The sequence below is a fragment of the Lissotriton vulgaris genome, chromosome 11, assembly GCF_964263255.1.
Source record: "Lissotriton vulgaris chromosome 11, aLisVul1.2, whole genome shotgun sequence".
Taxonomy (NCBI): Eukaryota; Metazoa; Chordata; class Amphibia; order Caudata; family Salamandridae; genus Lissotriton; species Lissotriton vulgaris.
This window is the reverse complement of record NC_141699.1, coordinates 151,825,694-151,846,519: the sequence shown is the minus strand read 5'-3', so window position 1 is coordinate 151,846,519 and position 20,826 is coordinate 151,825,694. Positions and strand designations below refer to the sequence as shown.

General features: G+C 45.7%; 1 protein-coding gene across 4 annotated transcripts in view; it reads left to right on the top strand.

The window, feature by feature from the left end:
- Positions 1–15,186, top strand: part of SETD1B (SET domain containing 1B, histone lysine methyltransferase) — a 402,280-nt gene extending 387,094 nt beyond the window's left edge. For all 4 annotated transcript variants that reach the window (XM_086942988.1, XM_086942987.1, XM_086942986.1 and 1 more), the window contains exon 18: positions 9,744–15,186. In XM_086942988.1, coding sequence (XP_086799114.1) covers positions 9,744–9,917 — 174 coding nt within the window. In that variant the 3' untranslated portion in view covers positions 9,918–15,186. The remainder of the gene's footprint in view (positions 1–9,743) is intronic.
- Positions 15,187–20,826: the final 5,640 nt, after the last annotated feature.

The following is a 20,826-nucleotide window of genomic DNA, read 5'->3' as shown; positions in this document are numbered from 1 at the left end:
GTGGCTGAAGGCGATGTCCTTGCTGGAGGAGAAGACGGGGTTGAGTGTGTGTCCGGCGTGGTGGGTGGGGGTGGTCACCAGCTGCTGGAGAGCGAGGTTGTCTAGCAGGGTGGTGGTGTTGCGGTCGTTGTTGTTCTCCAGGTGGAAGTTGAGGTCCCCGAGGAGGATGTAGTCAGCGGAGGGGAGGGCGTGCGGGCTGATGAAGTCGGCGATGTCTTCGCTGAATTGTGTGCGTGGTCCCGGGGGTCTGTAGTTGAGGGTGCCTCTGAGGGTGGTCTTGGGGTCGGTGTGGATCTGGAAGTGCAGGTGTTCGGCGGTTGTGAGGGTGTCGACGGTGTTGGCCGTGATGCGGATGGTGTTCCTGTGGATGATGGCGATGCCTCCTCCGGTCTGGTTGTCGCGGTCCCTCCGGGAGATCTTGTATCCGTCCGGGATGGGGATGGCGATGTCGGTGCTGAGGAGGCGTTCATCCAGGTTTCCGTGAGGAAGGCGACGTCTGGTGATGTTGTGTCGAGCAGGTTCCAAAGCTCCACGGCGTGTCTGTGGACGGAGCGGGTGTTGAGCAGGATGCACTTCAGGTGGTTGGTGCTGGTTCTCGGCTTGGAGGGTGTGGGTGCCGTGCAGGTCCGGATGCAGGAGAACTTGCAGGAGAGGCAGCTGAAGGGTCCGTGGGTGCGTCTCGGGGTGGCTCGGTAGCACCCAGGGGTCCAGCCGGTGTTGAGTGCGTTGAGTTCGGTGGCGTTGTAGGTCCGGCGGGTCGGCTGGTGTCTGCGGGGGCCAGGGGTCCGGGCGCTGGGCGCGGTCCAGGCGCGGACGGGCTTAGACGGGCTTACCTTTGGCACGCCTTCGGCGCACAATCGGCGTGCCCACTGCGCGTTTGCCACTCTGCCATAAGTGGAGAGTGGGGGGGGGGGGCGGAGCGAGGGAGGAGCAGTTGGGATGCGGGAGCGGGGCGGCGAATGGGAAGGGAGTCAGAGGGAAGGGGGCGGGGCCGCAGGGGGGCAGCGGCGGGGAGGGGGCGGGAATCGCGACCGGGGCTGGGCACAACAGAGGGAGAACAAAATAACGAATAAGCAGAGGGCAGGGGCACAACAGGAGGACAGCAGAGAAAAATCAATACAACGAAAATTCAAACCGGGAACAACGCAGCGACAATACAATAAAAATTAAAACCGGGAACAACGCAGCGACAATACAATAAAAATTAAAACAGGGAACAACGCAGCGCAGCAGAGGAACTACCACAACAGCAGCCTAGGAGCACAGCTGCGGGCAGCGGCGGCACTCGGCGGGATCGGGGGCAGCCTGGGCTCACTCACAGAGTGTGTGCGGTGCGTGGGGTGACCGGCCCAGAGGGTCAGAGGTCACTGCCCACCACTGCGTGCACTCCAATATATCGCCCAGTGGGAGGGAGGAGCAGCTGGGAGGCGGGAGCGGGGAGGCGAATGGGAAGTGAGTCAGAGGGAAGGGGGCGGGGCCGCAGGGGGGCAGCGGCGGGGAGGTGGCGGGAAACGCGACCGGGGCTGGGCACAACAGAGGGAGAACAAAATAACTAATAAGCAGAGGGCAGGGGCACAACAGGAGGACAGCAGAGAAAATACAATACAATAAATTCAAACCGGAAACAACGCAGCGACAATACAATAAAAATTAAACAGGGAACAACGCAGCGACAATACAATAAAAATTAAAACAGGGAACAACGCAGCGCAGCAGAGGAACTACCACAACAGCAGACCAGGAGCACAGCTGCGGGCAGTGGCGGCACTCGGCGGGATCGGGGGCAGCCTGGGCTCACTCACAGAGTGTGTGCGGTGCGTGGGGTGACCGGCCCAGAGTTCCTTCCCTAAAACTGTATTGAAAGCTAAACCCAATTGGCATCTCTGGCCACATGTCAGCCCCTGGTTAATGGTATCCTAGGTACCCAGGGCACTGTGACCAGAGAAGACCCCTAAGGGCTGCAGGACTTATTGTGCCACCCTTAGGTGCCCTGTATCCTGACACACATACACTGCCTTTGCAGGCTAAGTGTCTTGGTGCAGAACAAAACAAAGAGTCGACATTGCACACATCCCTGTGTGCCATGTCCACAACACACTGCCCTGGCATACCTCACTCACCACTCTAGCTGGGTGCCCTATGCCAGTGGTGTGGGTACAGGTGCATGAGCCCTGTACCCCTACAGTACCCAGGTCCATTCCTGGGCACTGTAAGTGCAGTGCTGCTATTAGGAGTATATGGTGCTGGGAGGTCAACATCACAAACTCCACAGCACCATGATAGCTACACTGAAGACTGAGAAGTTGGGTATCAAACTTCTCAGCACATTAAATCCACACTGATGCCAGTGTGAGATTTAATGTACAATACACGACATAGGCAACTTAAAGTTGCCCCCTGAAACTAACCCACAACCCGTGTCCTGACTGAGAGGCTGCCTAGACTGCCACCCAGCAGACATGTTGCTGGACGCCTGGGTAGAGAGCCATCTACTCTTGTGGGCATGCAACAGTGCACATCCTGGGGAGTGGTGCTAGGCCTCCGCCCTCAGGATGGGCAGGGGGAGTTTCAAAGGCATGCCGCCTTTGTGAGCTTCTCCAGGCCACTTGCTGTACTCAGCAACTGGCCTCCACCGTTTGGCCCCTAGTCTGGTGGGAAGACAGGCGGGAAAACCTAAGTGAGGAAAGAGGGTGTGCCAGCCTCTGCCAACCCCACCCCTTAGGTGGGGGAGGCGAGGTGAAGCACAACTCCGGGCTCTTGCCATCTTGAGGATAGGGAGCCCTACCCAATCAGAGACAGGCTTCTGCATCCCCCCCCCCCTCCACTGGAGAGTGGCAGGATAGGGGGTGTACTCACCCCAGGGAAGGGACCCATTGGTCCCTGACCTTCCCCTACCTGTAATGCCCCGAAATGTAGTATTTAGAGGCATTCCGGAAATAAAAAGCAGAAAGAAGACCTGCCGTGCAGCTGCTAACAAGAGGACGACACCAACTGACTTGGCCACAGCCCTACAGGCCTGTCGACCGTCTAACCTGCTCCTGCTAAACCCCGGCGTCTCCTGTGGTCAGCAACCTCGAAAACCCAGGAGGACCTGACTGCATTGCTCATCCAAAGACTTGGACTTCCACGAGCAGTGGTTCTGCTCAAACAGCAACAACCCCTGGTGCCAGCCAGGAAACGCGAATCCAGCACACTCTGCACCCGCCGAGCCCGGCCCGTGCCTGAGTGAACAAGGACCACAAGGACGTTCCCCCAGAGACTGTGACCACGAATCCTGCACCCCAGGACCCTCCTCGACGCTCCTGACAACGCCTGCAGCCTCACAACCAGGGACCCCTCCAACAGCAACCAGCTGAGGGTAAGATTTCCCGACACCAAAAGACCCCCCTGCACCTGGCGCCCAGCGGCCCCCTGTGCCCTCCTCTGGGGTGCCTACCTCACCTACAGCTTCCCAACGTACCTCTTGAAGTTGTGGTCGCACCTGAAGTATATCTGTCCCCGAGCTTGCAGCCTTTGTTCGTCTTGCAGCTTTCTCATTGAAATACATTGTGCGCCTGAAGGCCCAAAAGTACCCTGCACCAGCCGCCCGAGTGCCACTAGAAGTGCAGCATCTGTTCTATTCTTGCCCTGTGTCAGTGACCAGGAGCTCAGCTCCCTCAGCCACGTGGCCTGCCTGCTAGCAGCCACCAACCAAAGGCCCCCGCCCACCATAGGCTAACATTGGGCCTACTCTCTCGGCTGCCCTTGTGCCGCTGAGGGTGTAACGACTGTACCTACCTGATCCTGGGAGACCCATGAGTCTTACCCCAGAACCTTAACTCTGCCAGTCGTATACTTACCCAAAGACTGATAACTTGATTTTCTCCATAGGGTAACATTGGCTGGTTTTCACTTGGAAATCCTTCAAAGTGTCGAGTTTTGAAACTTTTAAATATTCCTTGAAAATCGTCCGATCAACGAAAACGAAATTACTCACCCGTTACCAGGAGAGATCCCAGTGCTGGATCTTTGTGCCTAGCACTGACCCTCAAAAGTAATTACAACTGTGATTTTCTGATAACCTTATTTTCTCCTATAGGATAACATTGCTTGTTTTTCACCCAAAAAATGTTTTAAGTGTGATTTTCTAAACATACAAATATTCCTTAAAAATCGCCTGTGTAACAAAAACGATTTCTTTCAACTGCTTACTGGAAATGTACCCTGGGCTGAATCCAGGATCCAGCCCAGAGTCAGAAAAACATTTGTAAATTGGTTTTATTGCATTTACTTAAAACTTCCCATTGAGCTCAATGTTATAATTGTGCGTAACTTGTGTTGCATATTGCAACAACTGTATCTATTGCATTTAAAAGTCTACTGCTATTGGAAAGTATTCAATTGCAACATCTCATTCTGAGAAAGCATTTTTACACCTACTTGCGGTTCTAAAATAAAGCAACAATATATTTTTATATACAAAACAATTGGCCTAGAGTTCAGTTCTTGAGTGTGTGAGATCATTTGCTGACTGAGGGTGTACAACAAATGCTTTACACTGTCCTCTGATACTGCCTTACTGCTCGACCAAGCTACCACTTTAGAGAGTAAGGTTATATCTAACTTTAGCCTCTGCCAAACCTCTGTGCACACTGTACCTTACTGTGGAACAGTATATACAGAGCTACTTTCTTACATGGGGCGACGCTCCTATGCTATAACGGAGCTGCCCCTGGGGTTGAGTCTTTGGGCAGGTCACTGTTGACCAGTCAGTGCAGGACTTTTGCATAAGCATTTCATCCAGCTTTGTTGATGCCACTGGTAGTCAAATCAAGCATGCAGAAAACACGTTTGTCAGCCTGACTCTTGATGTGTTAGAGTTTGGATATTTTGAATCAAGTACAAAACTCATGGCTATCATAAAGGAGGCGCATAGGCTAATAAAATGATAAAATGGCTTGTTGTCCAGCCAAATTGAAGTTTTTTTCTGTTATGATGTCAAGTACAACTCCTTTTAACTTTTCCTGCATCCATCTGAAATATATTTCAATACTTCCTACATTTATGGGGGGAGTTCACCATATCTTAAGACCAGTGTACACACTTTTTGTTATTTCGCACAGTACTCTTCCAAAACATTTAGAGGGTAACAAACATTTGTGTGATAATTTGGGTGTTAATCGTTGGCTAACAAAGCCATACACTTTAGCCCTAAAGCATCTCTTAAAAGGGGAAATAGGAGCATTATTAGCTTCAACTGGGAATGTTTCTTTGTCAGACACATGCAGGATTGAGACGTTATTCATTCTTCTCATTTACAAGGTATTGGCCAATAGGTATTCAGGCTAGAGGTCACAGTGGATCAGACAGAATTGGAAACATGTATTTGCTTCCTCAGTCATCCGTCACATCACTCATAAGTGGGATACTACGTTGAGTTGATGCATTACACTTGAATCTACTATATGCTGATGCTGCAAAAGGGATTTACATGGCACCCTCCCACTTCCTCAGTTAAGAGTAGTAACCTACTTTGTATTATTCATCCTTACATTATGCTAGGAAAAGTTTAATCCGAAGCTGTTAACATTTATTGTGGGGCACTATGGACTTAAAAGCGATTTCATAATGATATTCATTCCCCCTGTTTTTGGTCCCCATAAACTTTAAATTAATGTCAACAAATTGATTTTCCAAGTTCAAATAGTTAATTGCAGAATACTGTGTAAGCCTGTAAAACTATACCAGTCAAATTCCAAAACCGGTGTTACAGGTAAGTAACTTTTTCAGTGCTTGATAGAAGAGAGCAAATATCCTTAATGACCAAAATGTTTATTCAGCAGACCTTTTACGACTTTTCTGAACTTGTTGATACTGTTCAAGTTCAAGTTCAAGAATTTGTATAGCGCACTACTCACCCAGAGGGTCTCAAGGCACTTGAAGGGATGAACGGTGCATTACTTATCGAAAAGCCAGGTTTTTAGCTGTTTTCTGTAAGAGAGGTGGTTCTGTGTGGAACGGTGGTGAGTGGGGAGAGAATTCCAAGTCTTGGCTGCTAAGTAGGAGAAGGATCTTCCTCCCATGGTGGATCTATGGATGCGCGGAATTGCGGCGAGGGCTTGATTGGATGATCGTAGTTGGCGGGTGGGTGTGTAGAAGGATAGTCGTTTGTTGAGGCATTCTGGTCCTAGGTCATAGAGGGCTTTGTGTGCGTGGGTGAGGAGACGGAATGTGATTCTCTTGTTTACGGGAAGCCAGTGGAGGTCTTTCAGGTGACCGGAAATGTGGGTATGACGGGGGATGTCCAGTATGAGTCTGGCTGAAGCGTTTTGGATGCGTTGGAGTTTTTTCTGTAGTTTGGCTGTGGTTCCGGCGTAAAGGGTATTTCCATAGTTTAGTTGGCTAGTGACCAGTGCGTGGGTAACTGTCTTTCTTGATTCGGTGGGGATCCAACGGAATATTTTTTTGAGCATGCGTAGGATGTTGAAGCATGAGGATGAGACGGCGTTGACTTGTCTGGTCATCGAGAGGGAGGAGTCCAGGATGAAGCCCAGGTTACGTGCGTGATCAGTAGGTATGGGTTTGGTTCCCAGGGCTGGAGGCCACCATGAGTCGTCCCAGGCAGAGGGGTATGATCCTAAGATGAGGACTTCCGTTTTGTCCGAGTTAAGTTTTAAACGGCTGTTCTTCATCCACTCAGCTACTTCTTTCATTCCTTCGTGTAGATTGGTTTTGGCGGTGTTAGGGTCTTTGGTGAGGGAGAGTATCAGCTGGGTGTCGTCTGCGTAGGAGATGATGTTGAGGTTGTGTTGTCGCGCGATGGATGTGAGGGGGCTCATGTATACGTTGAAGAGAGTGGGACTGAGTGATGATCCTTGTGGTACGCCGCAGATGACTTCGGTGGCCTCTGATTTGAATGGGGGGAGGCGGACTCTCTGGGTTCTTCCTGCGAGGAACGAGATGATCCAGTCCAAAGCTTTTCCTTGTATTCCGACGTTGCTGAGGCGTTGTATGAGGGTGCTATGACAGACTGTGTCGAAGGCTGCTGAGAGGTCAAGTAAGATGAGGGCAACTGTTTCTCCGTTGTCCAGTAGTTTTCGGATGTCGTCTGTAGCTGCGATAAGTGCGGTTTCGGTGCTGTGTTTGGCTCGGAAGCCGGATTGTGATGGGTCGAGTGATTTGTTGGATTCAAGGAAGGCGGCGAGCTGATTATTGACAGCTTTCTCAATGACTTTGGCCGGGAAAGGGAGGAGTGAGATGGGGCGGTAGTTCTTAAGTTTCGAGGGGTCTGCTGTGGGTTTCTTCAGGAGGGTGCTGAGTTCGGCATGTTTCCAGCTTTCCGGGAAGGATGCGGAGTTGAGGGAGCAGTTGATGACATTGCGGAGATAGGGTGCAATGATGGAGTCTGCTTTGTTGAAGATGTGGTGGGACATGGGTCGGTTGGTGAGCCTGAGTGGATGGAGTTCATCAGGCGGATGGTGTCTTCTGTTGTGATTGTGTTCCAGGCGTAAAGGTTGTGAGAGTGCTGTTTTGGTTCGGAGGTGGGTGGAGTGGTTTGTTGGTCGGTCTGGTTCTTGAAGCTGTTATGTATGTCGGCGATTTTGTTGTGAAAGAAAGAGGATAAAGAGTCGCAGAGGTCTTGGGAGGGAGTGATGTCGTTGGAGCCGGCGGTGGGGTTGGCAAATTCTTTGACGATGTTGAATAGTTCCTTGCTGTTGTGGGCGTTGTTGTAGAGTCAATCCTTGAATGCGGATTTCTTGGAGGATCGGATCAATTGGTGGTGTTTGCGGGTGGCGTCTTTGAAGGTGGTCAGGTGGTCAGTGGTTGGGTTTTTTCTCCAGATTTTCTCGAGGGTACGGCATAACTTTTTGGATTTCTTTAGGTCATCGTTGAACCAGGGGGCATTTTTGCTACCGTGTTTGATCTGGTGGTTTTTCAAGGGTGCTAATTCGTCAGTGCTGCGGGTGATCCATTGTGTGAGTTTGGTAGCAGCTTGGTTTGGGTCCGATGATATGGCAGGAGGGTTTTGGTTAAGTGATGTGAAGAGTTGGTCGGTGGTGATTTTGTTCCAGTTTCTTCGAGGAATAGGTTGTGGGGGGTTGTGTGTCGAGGTCTTTTTGTAGCTGAAGTGGACGCAGCTGTGGTCCGTCCAGTGGAGGGTTGTGGTGTGATCGAAGGAGATGTGTTTGCTGGAGGTGAAGATAGGGTCGAGCGTGTGTCCGGCCAGGTGAGTGGGGGTGTTAACAAGTTGTTTGAGTCCGAGATTGGCCAGGTTGTCCAGAAGGGTGTTTGTGTTGCTGTCGTTTTTCTTTTCCAGGTGGAAGTTGAGGTCTCCCAGTAGGATGTAGTTCTCAGAAGAGAGGGCATGTGGGCTGATGAAGTCAGTGATTTCTTCGTTGAATTTTGTGCAGGTACCTGGTGGTCTGTAGATGAGGGTGCCTCTAAGTGTGGTCCTGGGATCGGTGTGGATTTAGAAGTGAAGGTGTTCGGCGGCCGCAAGGTTGACATCGGAGCTGGTCGTGATTCGGATGGTGTTCTTATGGACGATGGCGATGCCTCCTCCTGTTTGGATGGGGTGGTCTTTTCGTATGATCTTGTAATTGTCCGGGATGGCTATGGCGATGTCGGGTGCTGATGAGGCGTTCATCCATGTTTCAGTAATGAAGGCGTCCGGTGATGTAGTGTCGAGTAGATCCCAGAGTTCGGTGGCGTGTCTGTGGATCGAGCGGGTGTTCAGCAGGATGCACTTTAGGTGGTTAGAGTCGGAGGTGTGTTCGGAGGAAGTGGATTTGGTGAAAACTTACATGAGTGGCATGCGAATGGTCCCTGGATGTGTCCTGGGGTAGCTTTACAGCATTGTGGTGTGCGTCCGGGGTTGAGGGCCAGTAAGGTATCGGCGTCGTACGTTATGCGGGTGGAGAGGGGTTTGCGGGGACCATGGGGTCTGGCGCTGGGCGCAGTCCAGGCGTAGACGGGCTTACCTTTGACGCACCTTCGGCGTGCTTGGGGCGCGATCGCTGCGCGTGAATGCATCTGTCATATATGGATAGTGGAGGGGGAGGGGCGAGGGAGGGTCAGCTGGGAGGCGGGAGCGGGGTGGAGCTACGGGCTAGGAAGCACAACAACAAAATGGCTGCAACACTTACAAAGCGAAAGTGGGCGAGACTGGGGCACAATCAGAGGCACAATCGAGCTAAAAATACTTATAGTACAAACAATGTGAACACAACCATGCGCAGATTGAAAAGAGCAGCGCTATATAAGCCAATAACACAATGCAGGCAGCGGCGGCAATGCAGGGGAAAAATAGCGTTGATGAGAGGCAGCAGAGCGAGCGGAGCGCACACGCGGTGGTGACAGACAGCTGCAAGGCGCTACGATACTGCAAAACTGCTTAATAGCGCTCTGGTGTCACAAGTCACAATGATGCCTTGGGAGCGTGGGGAAGCGACCTCTTCTTAGCGAGTCAGGAGAGTCACTGTGCACTTTGAAGTGGGTCAACAAAACAATCATGCTAGTGTTTAATTTGTCATTTTTGCAGGTTGGTTGTAATTATTGCAGCAGATGTACTACAGAAAAGAAGGGCCAATTAAATTTGCACTTGTCCCTTCAGTGACCGGGGATCAATAACTTGGTTAACATGCCTCTTAACAGAAATCAATTGTGTGAAATTGTAAGAATTGTTAGAAAGTGACACACTAATAATCCCTAATGAGAAGAATGTGAGCATTTTAAGTAATTGTTTTTCTTTTTCATCCTTTTAGCCAAATTGTTATGCTAAAATCATTACTGTGGAGTCGCAGAAAAAAATTGTCATCTACTCGAAGCAGCAAATTAATGTGAATGAGGAAATTACGTATGACTACAAATTTCCAATCGAAGATGTGAAGATCCCCTGTTTGTGTGGGGCTGAGAACTGCAGAGGAACACTTAATTGAAAGGTTCCATCTAATATTGCACCTTCAGCCATGTTGGACTGTAATAAACCAGGTGTGATTGCACTTTGCCAAAAAGAAAAGGAAAAAAAAACATTTCGCACTTCTCTTGGGCTCACAAGCTAAAACGCACATGTACAATAAGACTGTTTACGATTAAGGTGCTCTTCTTATTTCAATATGGAAGCAAAATAATTCAAAAAGGCAACTACCACTTTGTGACACAACAGTATGCAGACAAACATTAGTTCTCATTTTCATTGCCACCGTTAATCCTTCTGATTGCTTACGGTACTTCCCCCCTCCCCCACATTCCCCTTCCCCCTTCTTCTCTTTGAATGCTGCTACGTTCCTATGTTCTGTAAACACTTTCAATCTGAGCATGAAGACTGAAATGCCAGAAGAGCCGCTGGAGTTGGATGGTTTTGCACAGAAAAGCAAGCTGTAGGTGATATTAAATATGCAAGAGAGCGACCCTCTTAGTGTTGTATTAGACCTCTCACAAGCGCAATGAATGATCAGATCTACCCTTAACAGTGTAATGTTTGCTGCTAAATTGAACTGTTTGTAAGAGGTGGGCATAAAGCCTGGGTCAATAATGTTAAAATGTTTTAGAACATTTGATACAACAATACCTACCAGCAATTAAAGTATGGTGTTGTAGCCAGTTGTAAGATAAAGTGTTGCTTTCGATCAGTGCTGAAAGTTGATTTTAATTACCTATCTCATGTACATTAGAGAGATGTAGTTAAGTTACACAAGTCAGTGTTGGGAACTGCCTTGGTCTTAAACATACTGTACCCTAACAGCTTTTAATTGTTAGAATCAAGCTATGTTGATCTGTTGTTCAAATCACGACCATAGTTCCTTTTCCTTTTTTTGCTAATGCTCAGGAGAACGTTGGCCTTTCTTTCCCTTCCAGTGCTCTGTTTAACATATCTGTATACCACAGCCAGATTGCTGTTTGAAAAGTGAAGTGATTCGACTCCTCAGTTTCCATGTGTATTATATGCTAAGTGCACTCCTTTGATACAGGTATTTTGCATCTTTAATAGAAAGAATTGCTTGGCATGGGAGAGACTGGGCTGAGTACTCGCTGTCTTCATGCAAGCTTTCCTTTAATAACCAATATTTTGTTTTACCTTTAAGGTTTTGGAGTGCTTGGTGGTAGTGAAAAACATAACCAACCCATGTACAGCCAAACCTAATCTGAATGAACATCTGTGTTGACCCCCCACCCTGGATATGGCTATCATCGAAGACACTAGTGGTGAACAACTTTCTTAAGATATCTATGGTCGAGCTGGACAGTCCACCTATACTTTGCTAGAGGCAAAGGGAGATGAGCAGGAAGGTTGGGCACATTTACTCTGGATATTTAACAGCGGTTATCCAGAAAACCAAATCCTCTCATTTATAAGTGGTGTCAAAACACTTTCTAGCCGTTATAAATCAGGCTAACAGCAAGTACATATAATTTAAATTCTAACCTTTTAAACGCAAAAGCTCCTTTGAAAGGGATTCAGGTAGAGTAAGTACTTCACTTAAACCAGCTTTTTGTCCCTAACAGAAATGTGGTCAGCGTTATCAAAATCAACCAAAAGATGGGCATACCCTGCAGGTGTCGGGGTGAATTACTTTAATATAATTTTCTAATGAAATAAGCATGAGGACATTCAGATTTCGGCAGGTTAGTTTTATAGATAACAATAAGAAATGGACAACTTTTTAATTATTTCCTGAATTCTAATCTTTGTATTCAATTTAAGGGTGGTAAAATTGAGCATTACCAGCAGTGATTGATTATTTCATCTTATAAATTGTGGCGCAGTGCAAAACATTCCTTTCTTATCATCAATGTAGTATTGTGAAATTGACATCTTGTATGGACAGGCTAAATATGTGTGCATCTTATGACCTGACTATGGCATCTGACTAAAATTTATTTTGTAGTATTTTGTCAGATAACATGTAGTTAAAGAAGCGTGAAACAAATTACGTAAGTGGCTTAAGCTAATATAAATCAGTTTGTGTTTTAATGTCTGTCTTGTCAGAGCCTCAGCAGGTTGTTTTTAAATGGAATCAACCTATTGATTAAATAATCCTCTATTTTTAGTGATTCAGTGAACGAGCTTGAAAGTAGTGTGTGTGCTCGTACCAAAAAGGTTTTGTGTTCGATTTAGCTCCACTTTTTTAGTTTCTTGAAGAAAAACTCAATAGTAAGCAAAAGGTTTGTTTTTGCTTTATCTTCGCAAGCTGTCCAGTGCTGTTTCTGTAGAGCACACAAACATGCTTCATGCCTAGTATTCACGACTGCTTGAATATTGGGTTTGTGGGATTTTTTTTTCCATATGAAAGGAACTTTCTCTGTAAACTAGAACCTACCAGTGCCTTACACATAATTGACAGTTGAGGAGATGGCGCTTTCACAAGATTGTTGTCCCTCTTTGGGACTTGCCCACAAAGTCTTAAAGAACCACTCTTCATGGCGTGCCTGTTGAGCATATTAATGGAGTTGTATTTGTAAACTGAAACCAGCTTCAAAAGTATTAAATAGCACTTATTGAGTGCCTCGTGAAGAAGAAGGGATCTTTAACCATAGAGCAGCCCAGTGCATCTGACTAGAAGGACGGAGGGCACTTGTTTTGTTAATGGTGAAACCGACTACTTGGTAGCAGTATACCATTGACTCCCCGCTTTGTGTTTCTTCTCTTTTTAATGATGCTGATGTGAAGTGCTGTGTCTGCAACCCAGCTGAGCTACACTTTTTAGACAAGAGCCCAATTCCTATATTTGATTTGTGCACGTTTTGCAGCATCTACAGTTTATGCTCTTTTAGGATGTTTACAGGTTTTGATAGTTGTATAAACATAATTTGCTTGCCATTCTTTATGTCATGCAAAAAAGATTAAGATTGTTCCATTTTAGGAGTTGTAGGTCAAACTGCATTTTCACTTATCTGCATTTTGGCTAAAAAAATGTCTGAATCAGCACGCCTCAATCTAATTTGTATCAGAATGGATGTAGACCTCTGGACTGCAGACAGGCCTGGTAGTGGAAGTTAGAACACATAGTACATAACTGAAATTATTATGGTATCTATGTTTATGGTATTCCCAGGCCGTACTCGTAATCATAACTCAAGGGGAAAACCTCTGCCTTCAAATAAAAATACATTATTTAGTTGGAGCAGCTTCGTTATATAAAAATGCTTCAGGCACTTTACTGGTCACACCAATTCGGTGTGTCTGATAGGTCCTTCTTGTCAAGGAAATGTGAAAGGTTCATTGTACTGCATTAGGAATTGCCATCTTTTGTTCCCAATACAATTTTAACTTGCGGGTAGCATGTGCTCAATGAGGACCACAAACTCTAAAAGCTATACCTCGTGCACACAGATATATAAAAAAGAGGCGGTCTGAATTTAGCATTTGTATTAAAGCCTCACAGAATCTTTTTACCAGTCTATGTGGAAACTCTGTGAAGTTGAGCGACTCAGAGTTCCTTGAATTTCGCAGTGTCCTCTTTTAGCTTATGCTTAGCCACTGTAGCAGGTGTGGCTTTTTAAATAGGTAACCATATGATATTCTAGGGCGAAAAAATACCTGTAGTAATTATTTTGTGTTAAAGGGCTGCTGTCATTGCACTGAGATTCCATGTTGGGGTACAGCATTCAGAACCTGCTATTGGCAAGTGTTTAAACTAGGGTATTGTCCATTGCCTTGGATAATATGCATATGGAAAAGGGTTTTCATGCATGACTCATAGTTCGGCCCTAGTTTCAAATAAAGGCCACGATTTACAGACATGAGGGTGTATTCCATCTTCCAGAGAGGATGGGCTTTTGTTGAATTCATTGTAAGCCATCACAAAATACATTATAGACCTACTGCAAATATCAGCTCGTCCATCGTTTTTGTTGGTTCATTCTGTTTGCGCTTAGGTGTGTCCTTGTAAGCTAATTTGGCCAACTCATGCATACATTCTTCTGCTCACTGTGTACCTAAATCTGAACGTGTTGCTCCCCATCTTCACTAACTTTGAGCCGTAAACACATATTTTGGTTCTAGAACAGTGTTTGGTCCCAGTAGCAATTTCTCTTGTTGAGGTGGATAATTCCGCCCTCCCTCTTCCTCAACCCTTACACCGCTTGAAATTTTCACCCACTGACAATATCATGCTAAGCAAAATCATACTGCAAGTCTACAACAAAAAAAGGTTGTTCAAATCTTGAAACGTTTTGCAGCAGGTTCAGTCCGAGATTGTGACAGCTTCACGGATATTTGCGTGTAAAAAGAAAATGATTATTAGGAGGGTTTGGAGTAAAACATAAACGCATCTTATGTAAATAGGCACACTAAGGTATTCTATAACATTGTTTCTTGTAGAAACAAGTTGAGTTTTTTGCTGATTTGTTTGTACTTCAAAAGTTTGTAAATAGTTTATTACGGTGAATATTGTAATTTGGGTTCTTTTTAAAAGATAACAGCTCAGACTCATGGTGAGAGGAAAACACACATTTAATTGAGCTGATGGCAGTTTCAGCTTGTGTCAAGCTTTGTATTATGTAAATTCTGTACAGATATTTTTTTTCGAAATTGTAGATCAAATTAGAAGCATTACAAATGGAGAAGATAATGCCAAGTTTAGGCTTTTTTTGCCAGTCCGAAACCTAATGTGCAAATTCTATTTATTGTAAGAGGGAACGTGTACAGTCAGCTATTTGTAGATGCCCTGAAATGTATTTAAACAGACTTGTAACTGGAGTTGAGATTTGTTTTTTATCTCCTTATTTGCCACTGTAGTATTTGTAAAAGTGAACAGAGACACTGTTATAAGGCAATCTAATTCTAATAAAGGGTCATTTTCGAAATCCACACCTAATGCTTGGAGTTTTGTGGTTTGATGAATACAGAAGTTGTGTGTTTCTAGTATGAACACGAGAGACCTTTATAGTAAAGACAGCGAATATCATGGCTTGCAATAAAAGGCCTTCTTCTCAAGCCCATCTTTATTTTCTGTTCATATAAATCTACTTTAAAATATTTTGGATTTTTGCTTCTATGTATATATTTATATAAATATATGAATTTAGGATTGATTTGCGCTTACAGAAGCGGTCTTCAATATGTATTTTGTTTGAAGAAAGTGTTTCTTGTGTATTTGTCTTGCTGTACATATTTGTTAATATTTTTGTGAAATAAATACTATGTACTATTGTATAATAGTAACTTTTATAAAGCAGACTATAAATATACTGACTTTTCTTACAGATAAATTGTTTTGTGGTTTATTATGACTGATTGGATGTACATTCAATATGTTGTCATGTTGGGAAGAGCACTGTAGCATTTTCACTCTCCTCCTGCAGATTAATTTAGCGCATTACTGAATTTTACTACCTTGAGTTTATACATGCAAAATGTATTTGACTCCATGGTTAAGGAACTATTTTCAGTTGCCTGCAAACTCAGGTGAGATTTCACTGAAAGACAAGACCAGAGGTTCCTATGATATAATGTGATCATACCAGAGCATTTCTGTTGCTGCTACTGATGCAGATGGTTTCTGATTGACCAAATAAACAGTTGTGAAGGCTATGTTAATGGGCACACCTCCATCTCATCAGTTTCAGTTGTCGGAAACAAGGATGGTATATTCTTAAGAACTTTCTTAAGAAACACATTTTTAATGCCTTCAACTAAACACATTTGCATTTTGAAAATGTTGAAGTCCAGGAAGATGCAAAATAAAATAGGATCAAGAAAGTCGGACTCAAGAGGATGTGGTCCACCATTGTTTGTCTTCGATTTAAGAGGATTGCATTATATTTGGAATCCCTTCCAGCAGTTGTGTTGCATGCCTACTATACTTCCTGATGGTCTGTTTTTTACTGCTTGAACATATCTGTGGGTCCATCCATCCCTTCTATGTTCAAAGATTGAGATTTGTGCAAATTGTGACTCGAAAAAGAAAGACTGGTTGTTAATTCCAGCACCTCACTTGTTTAGTTGTCATGAAAGGCATTGTATCGATGATGGCTAACTCTCCCGCATTTTAATCTTTAATAGAGTCACAAAATTGAATTTCCCCAGACATTATATTGGGAATCCATGCTATACTTTAAGCAAGTTCGGGCTGGACTGTTCCTATGAGGCACAGGGTCAGACTGATGTGCATATAGCCTAGTCTGAACTGGGGTGGCAGAGTGGGCTAAAGAACGGTGATGGATTAAACCCAGATCTTTTGACTGGGTGTGAGTGTTTGATTGATTCAGATGCTCCGTCCATCACCACCTCCTTTGGTACCGTTTTTGGCCGCCATAAGTGTGGCAGGGTATGTTCAGACGTGAGTCCCTTGCTCACTTTGCCACTGGATTCAAGCAAGGCGGGCTGAAGACGGCTGGAATGCCAGAAACCGGTCCTCGGAAGCTTGTTTCCGGTCCAGGGAAGACATGGCTTGGCAGTTCGGGCTGGACTGTTCCCATGAGGCACAGGGTGAGACTGATTCGCATATAGCCATGTCTGAACTGGGGTGGCAGAGTGGGCTAAAGAACGGTGATGGATTAAACCCAGATCTTTTGACTGGGTGTGAGTGTTTGATTGATTCAGATGCTCCGTCCATCACCACCCCCTTTTGTACCGCTTTTGGCCGCCATAAGTGTGGCAGGGTATGCTCAGACGTGAGTCCCTTGCTCACTTTGCCACTGGATTCAGGCAAGCCGGGCTGAAGACGGCTGGAATGCCAGAAACCGGTCCCTGGAAGCTTGTTTCCGGTCCAGGGAAGACATGGCTTGGTAGTTCGGGCTGGACTGTTCCCATGAAGCACAGGGTCAGACTGATTTGCTTATAGCCATGTCTGAACTGGGGTGGCAGAGTGGGCTCAAGAACGGTGATGGATTAAACCCAGATCTTTTGACTGGGTGTGAGTGTTTGATTGATTCAGATGCTCCGTCCATCACCACCCCCTTTTGTACCGATTCTAGCAGCCAGACATCATTCTACCAACTCTGTATCTCCTGGACACTGGGATACATTAGTCACCTTGTGTAGTTCTTGCCATACAAATCTATTGCAATTAAATGAGTTGGATAGTTTGGTTTTTGTGCTGTCTTTTGCACAGCAAGAAATCGCTGTGGGCACTGTAAAAGGTTATTTGTCAGCTCTTTTGGTCTTTTTGCATTTGATGGACCAACAGTCCTTATTTAAATCATATGTTGTGATGCGTTCTCTTAAAGGTTTCGTTTATATGTTCCCACCTAAACCTTTTGTGATGCTACAGTGAGACCTTAGTTAGGTTCTCGCATTCCATTTGTATACCCCATTTGAGCCGATGCACAGCAGTCCTCTGCGTCACCTGAATCTTTAAACAGTCTTTCTCATTGCAAAAACTTCAGCGTGTCACATGAGTGAACTGCAGAATCTCATTTCAGGCTTCATACACCACTTTTTTCCCCAGACAAATTGACAGTTGAAGATCAGAGCGGCATTTCAGCCAAAGGCGGTGACACACTTTCATATTGGCCAGTCCATCACTCTTACGGAATTCTTTGCTCTGCATGTCCCTCTAAAGAGGAGGCCAGACGTCATCGCTTGGACCCCAAAAGAGCCTTGAGTTTCCACCTAGATTGTACCAAATATCAGATACATGATCCGCTCTTTGTGGGCTTCTCTGGGACAAAGAAGGTTAAGGTAGTGCAGGAAAAGACTATATCACAGTGGATAGCCCTCTGTATTCGGATCTTCTACTCCTTGGCAAATAGCAGCTTCCAAAAAGTCTGCGGTCTCAGACCGGAGCCTAGGCTACTAACATTGCATTGGCATGCAGAGCCATCTGTCAAACCACAACTAGAGGTGGTGTGGAATTTGCGTAGTTGCGCTCCGCAAAGCTCAGCAAAACTGTAAAAAATGTCTGCGAGCATGCAAAAGGTCAGCGAACACGCAGAATTGCTTGTTCTGCCCATTTGCAATGCCTTTTTCCTGTTCGCGAACGCTGTTTGCGTGCTCGGGGAGAAATATCTTGCGAACACGCATTTTGAAAGTGCGAACAAGCAGCAACAAATTCGACGGATTGCGGAATTTTGGCAATTCCACGTTCTCTGTGGAATGCGAAACTACCCAAATTCCGCGAGCGGAACGGAATTTACCGCCCAGGCCTAGCCACAAAGTGGGTGTCATTACACATATTCACAAATATGTCCGATGGAACGAAACCGCTTTGAGAGTTTACTCATGTTCGATTATTAGAAATCATTACATGTCTAGAAAGATAAAAAGAAACAATTGTCTGTTGCAGTTACACATAACAAAGCTAGCCCTAAGTCAAAAAGAACATCTAATAGAGCACAGACAAAGTTTCTTAAATTAGATCATATCATAGTGAGTACAGATTAAAACTAGATGAGACTTACTTTGCATAGAGTTAGCACCTTCGAGCAGAATGTGGACATATACAAGGATGCAAACAATGATATTTCATAAATATTATCATGTCGCACACTCAAACCCCAGGTAAAACCTAGTTCGCATAGAATTGTCACCTGCAGGAAATTAGCAAGTGCGTCCAGGAGTGTTAGGAGAGAATAAAGTGCAGAGTGCTGGCAAATAACATTTCATGAATAATCATATTGCACACTAACACCAAGTTAGAGCTAAGTAGTAACTAGTGTGAGTGCTGTTAGCACCTACAAGGATGGGCGGAGCATTCCGCTCTGTAAGAAGCAAGGCTTATGAATAGAGGGAGCTACTGACTGCTAATTCCAGCTTCAGTAAGTAGAAGTCTGATCGAGTTCGTAAACGTTCCCAGCCTGGATAGGGTAAATGCCATGTTTTCCGATAAGCATAGGACCGAAACATCCCAGCAGCTCTTAATGCCCTTCACAAGGGGCATCACTTGTTTTCCAGTTTGGAAGAGCAGCACAAAAGGTGGAGCCACACTACATTGCGATGGCTGCATAGCCTACATACCCCCTCCTTAAGTTCCCAGGCATAGTTAAAGTCAGAAATTGGCAAAGCAATAAGCCTCATACAGTATTTTCTTATGCGCCTGGGCTGATAGTGCTTGTTGGAAGTATGGCTGCTTTCCCCAGGAGGTAAGATGCATCCAGGGTTTCAGTAATGGGGCTGGCACGCAGTCTTTCAATATCTTGTTCAAACAAGGTTGTTGTTACCTGCCTGTTCACCTCCTTCCTCCCCAGCAGAAAAGAGTATTTTGTGAGAAGCCGGCTTTCTGCCTTGCTCTTCAAGGAGCTAATTGCCATTCCTAACCGTATTTGCAGTGAAGAGCCCTCCTCTTCAAAAATAGTTTTAAGGTGGTGCAAGAGGCAAGCCTCTGGGGCTCGCAGTACCCTGAGGTAGTACTTTATAATGTCCCCAGGACATCCAAGGTCAGGGCTCCAGAGGCCCAACTCCAGTCTCAGCCTCATTCTTCTGGCTTGCCGAGGGGCCATCAGCACGGTCTTGTACGCTTTAATCTGAGAGTCATTAAAAGCTTGGCAAAAGCACCCAGATAAACTAAATGGCCCTATTTGAGGGCTGGGGTCAATTTTGCTTTCAGAACTGTCAACATGGGCTCAGCAGTAGTACTTTGTAGGTGATTGCCTAGGTGCTCCAATGCATGGATAATGCAGGTAGATTTCGTTCTGAGGTGCCTAAAGTAAGCTGCAAGTTTGGCCCCCTTCTGAGACCCAGACCCCAAGGTAGTAGTAAGCTGGCGCTGTCCCTATTGGCAGATCTCCCAGTTGCTAAAAGGTTTGTTTTTTATGGGATATTTACAGTTCAAGAGTACCTTTGTTTTGCTCTGATTTACCTGCAATTTATTCTCCTGATTGTAACGGTGTTGTGCGTTGAAGGCTCTCTGCAATTATGAACTACTAGAGTGGTTCATAATTGCAGTGTCATCAGCATACTTCAGGATAGGCAGTCTCACTCCACCCAGCTTTGGAGTCACTGAACTGGACCATCCAGAGCTGCCCCAATTCTGCAGTGCAGGGATTAACAAGGAGGGGAGCCAGAACACAGCCCTGTTCTAGCCTGTTGATTGTGGGGACTTTGCCAGTAGCTATGTTGGAGCTTGGGTTTACCCTTCCCCATGTCTCCTGATATAGTGATATAATCACCTTGAGGAGAAAGGGCAGTATCCTTCATGTGATCAGCTTCCCCCAAAGCCTTCCTCGGTCCACCATGTCAAAGACAGTGCTGTAATCAACAAAACCAGGATCAACAAAGGGCCTTGAATCTACTCAGTAAGGCTGAGTCAATATCAGTAATCAACAAAACAGCAGAACAGGGAGAGTTGCTTCCTCCGGACAGCTTGTGATGATAGATATGCCAGCTCTTTGATGTTATCCATTGTAAAGCAGTTGGGCCTAAATCCAGACTGAAAGAGTGGTAGATTTCTTTTTTCATTGCCCATGATTCCAATTCCTTCAAAGGGACGCGTGCTTAGGCTTCTAAATTGAGCAAGATGACAAGCCTATAATTTGCCAGATTGGCATGTTAGCCCTTTTTGTGAATGGGGAAAGGAATTGAGCTTCTCCAAGAGCATGGAGTTGCAGTAATGAAAGTGTGGTTAAAGAGTGGCAATGTCAGCCAGAAATCTTGCACAGTTTTAAACCCTGAAGCAGGAATCCCATTCATCACTGGGCCCCATCATTCCTCATTTATTTTAATGGTCTCTATTACTCCATCTTCTGTGATGGGGATGGCTTGGGCGGGACACAGGGAACTGAATCTGGGTGGACCAGAGAAGATGTTGCAGCTTTTACCAATTCAGTTATGTATAACTGTTCAGACACTTAATCAAACCTTTTCTGCCATCCTGTTCTCTTTAGTCAGCCCTGGGTTACCAAGACCATTTATGTGCCTCCATAGGCCGGAATGATTCTTCTCTTTTAATAGAGTGGAAATTCTGA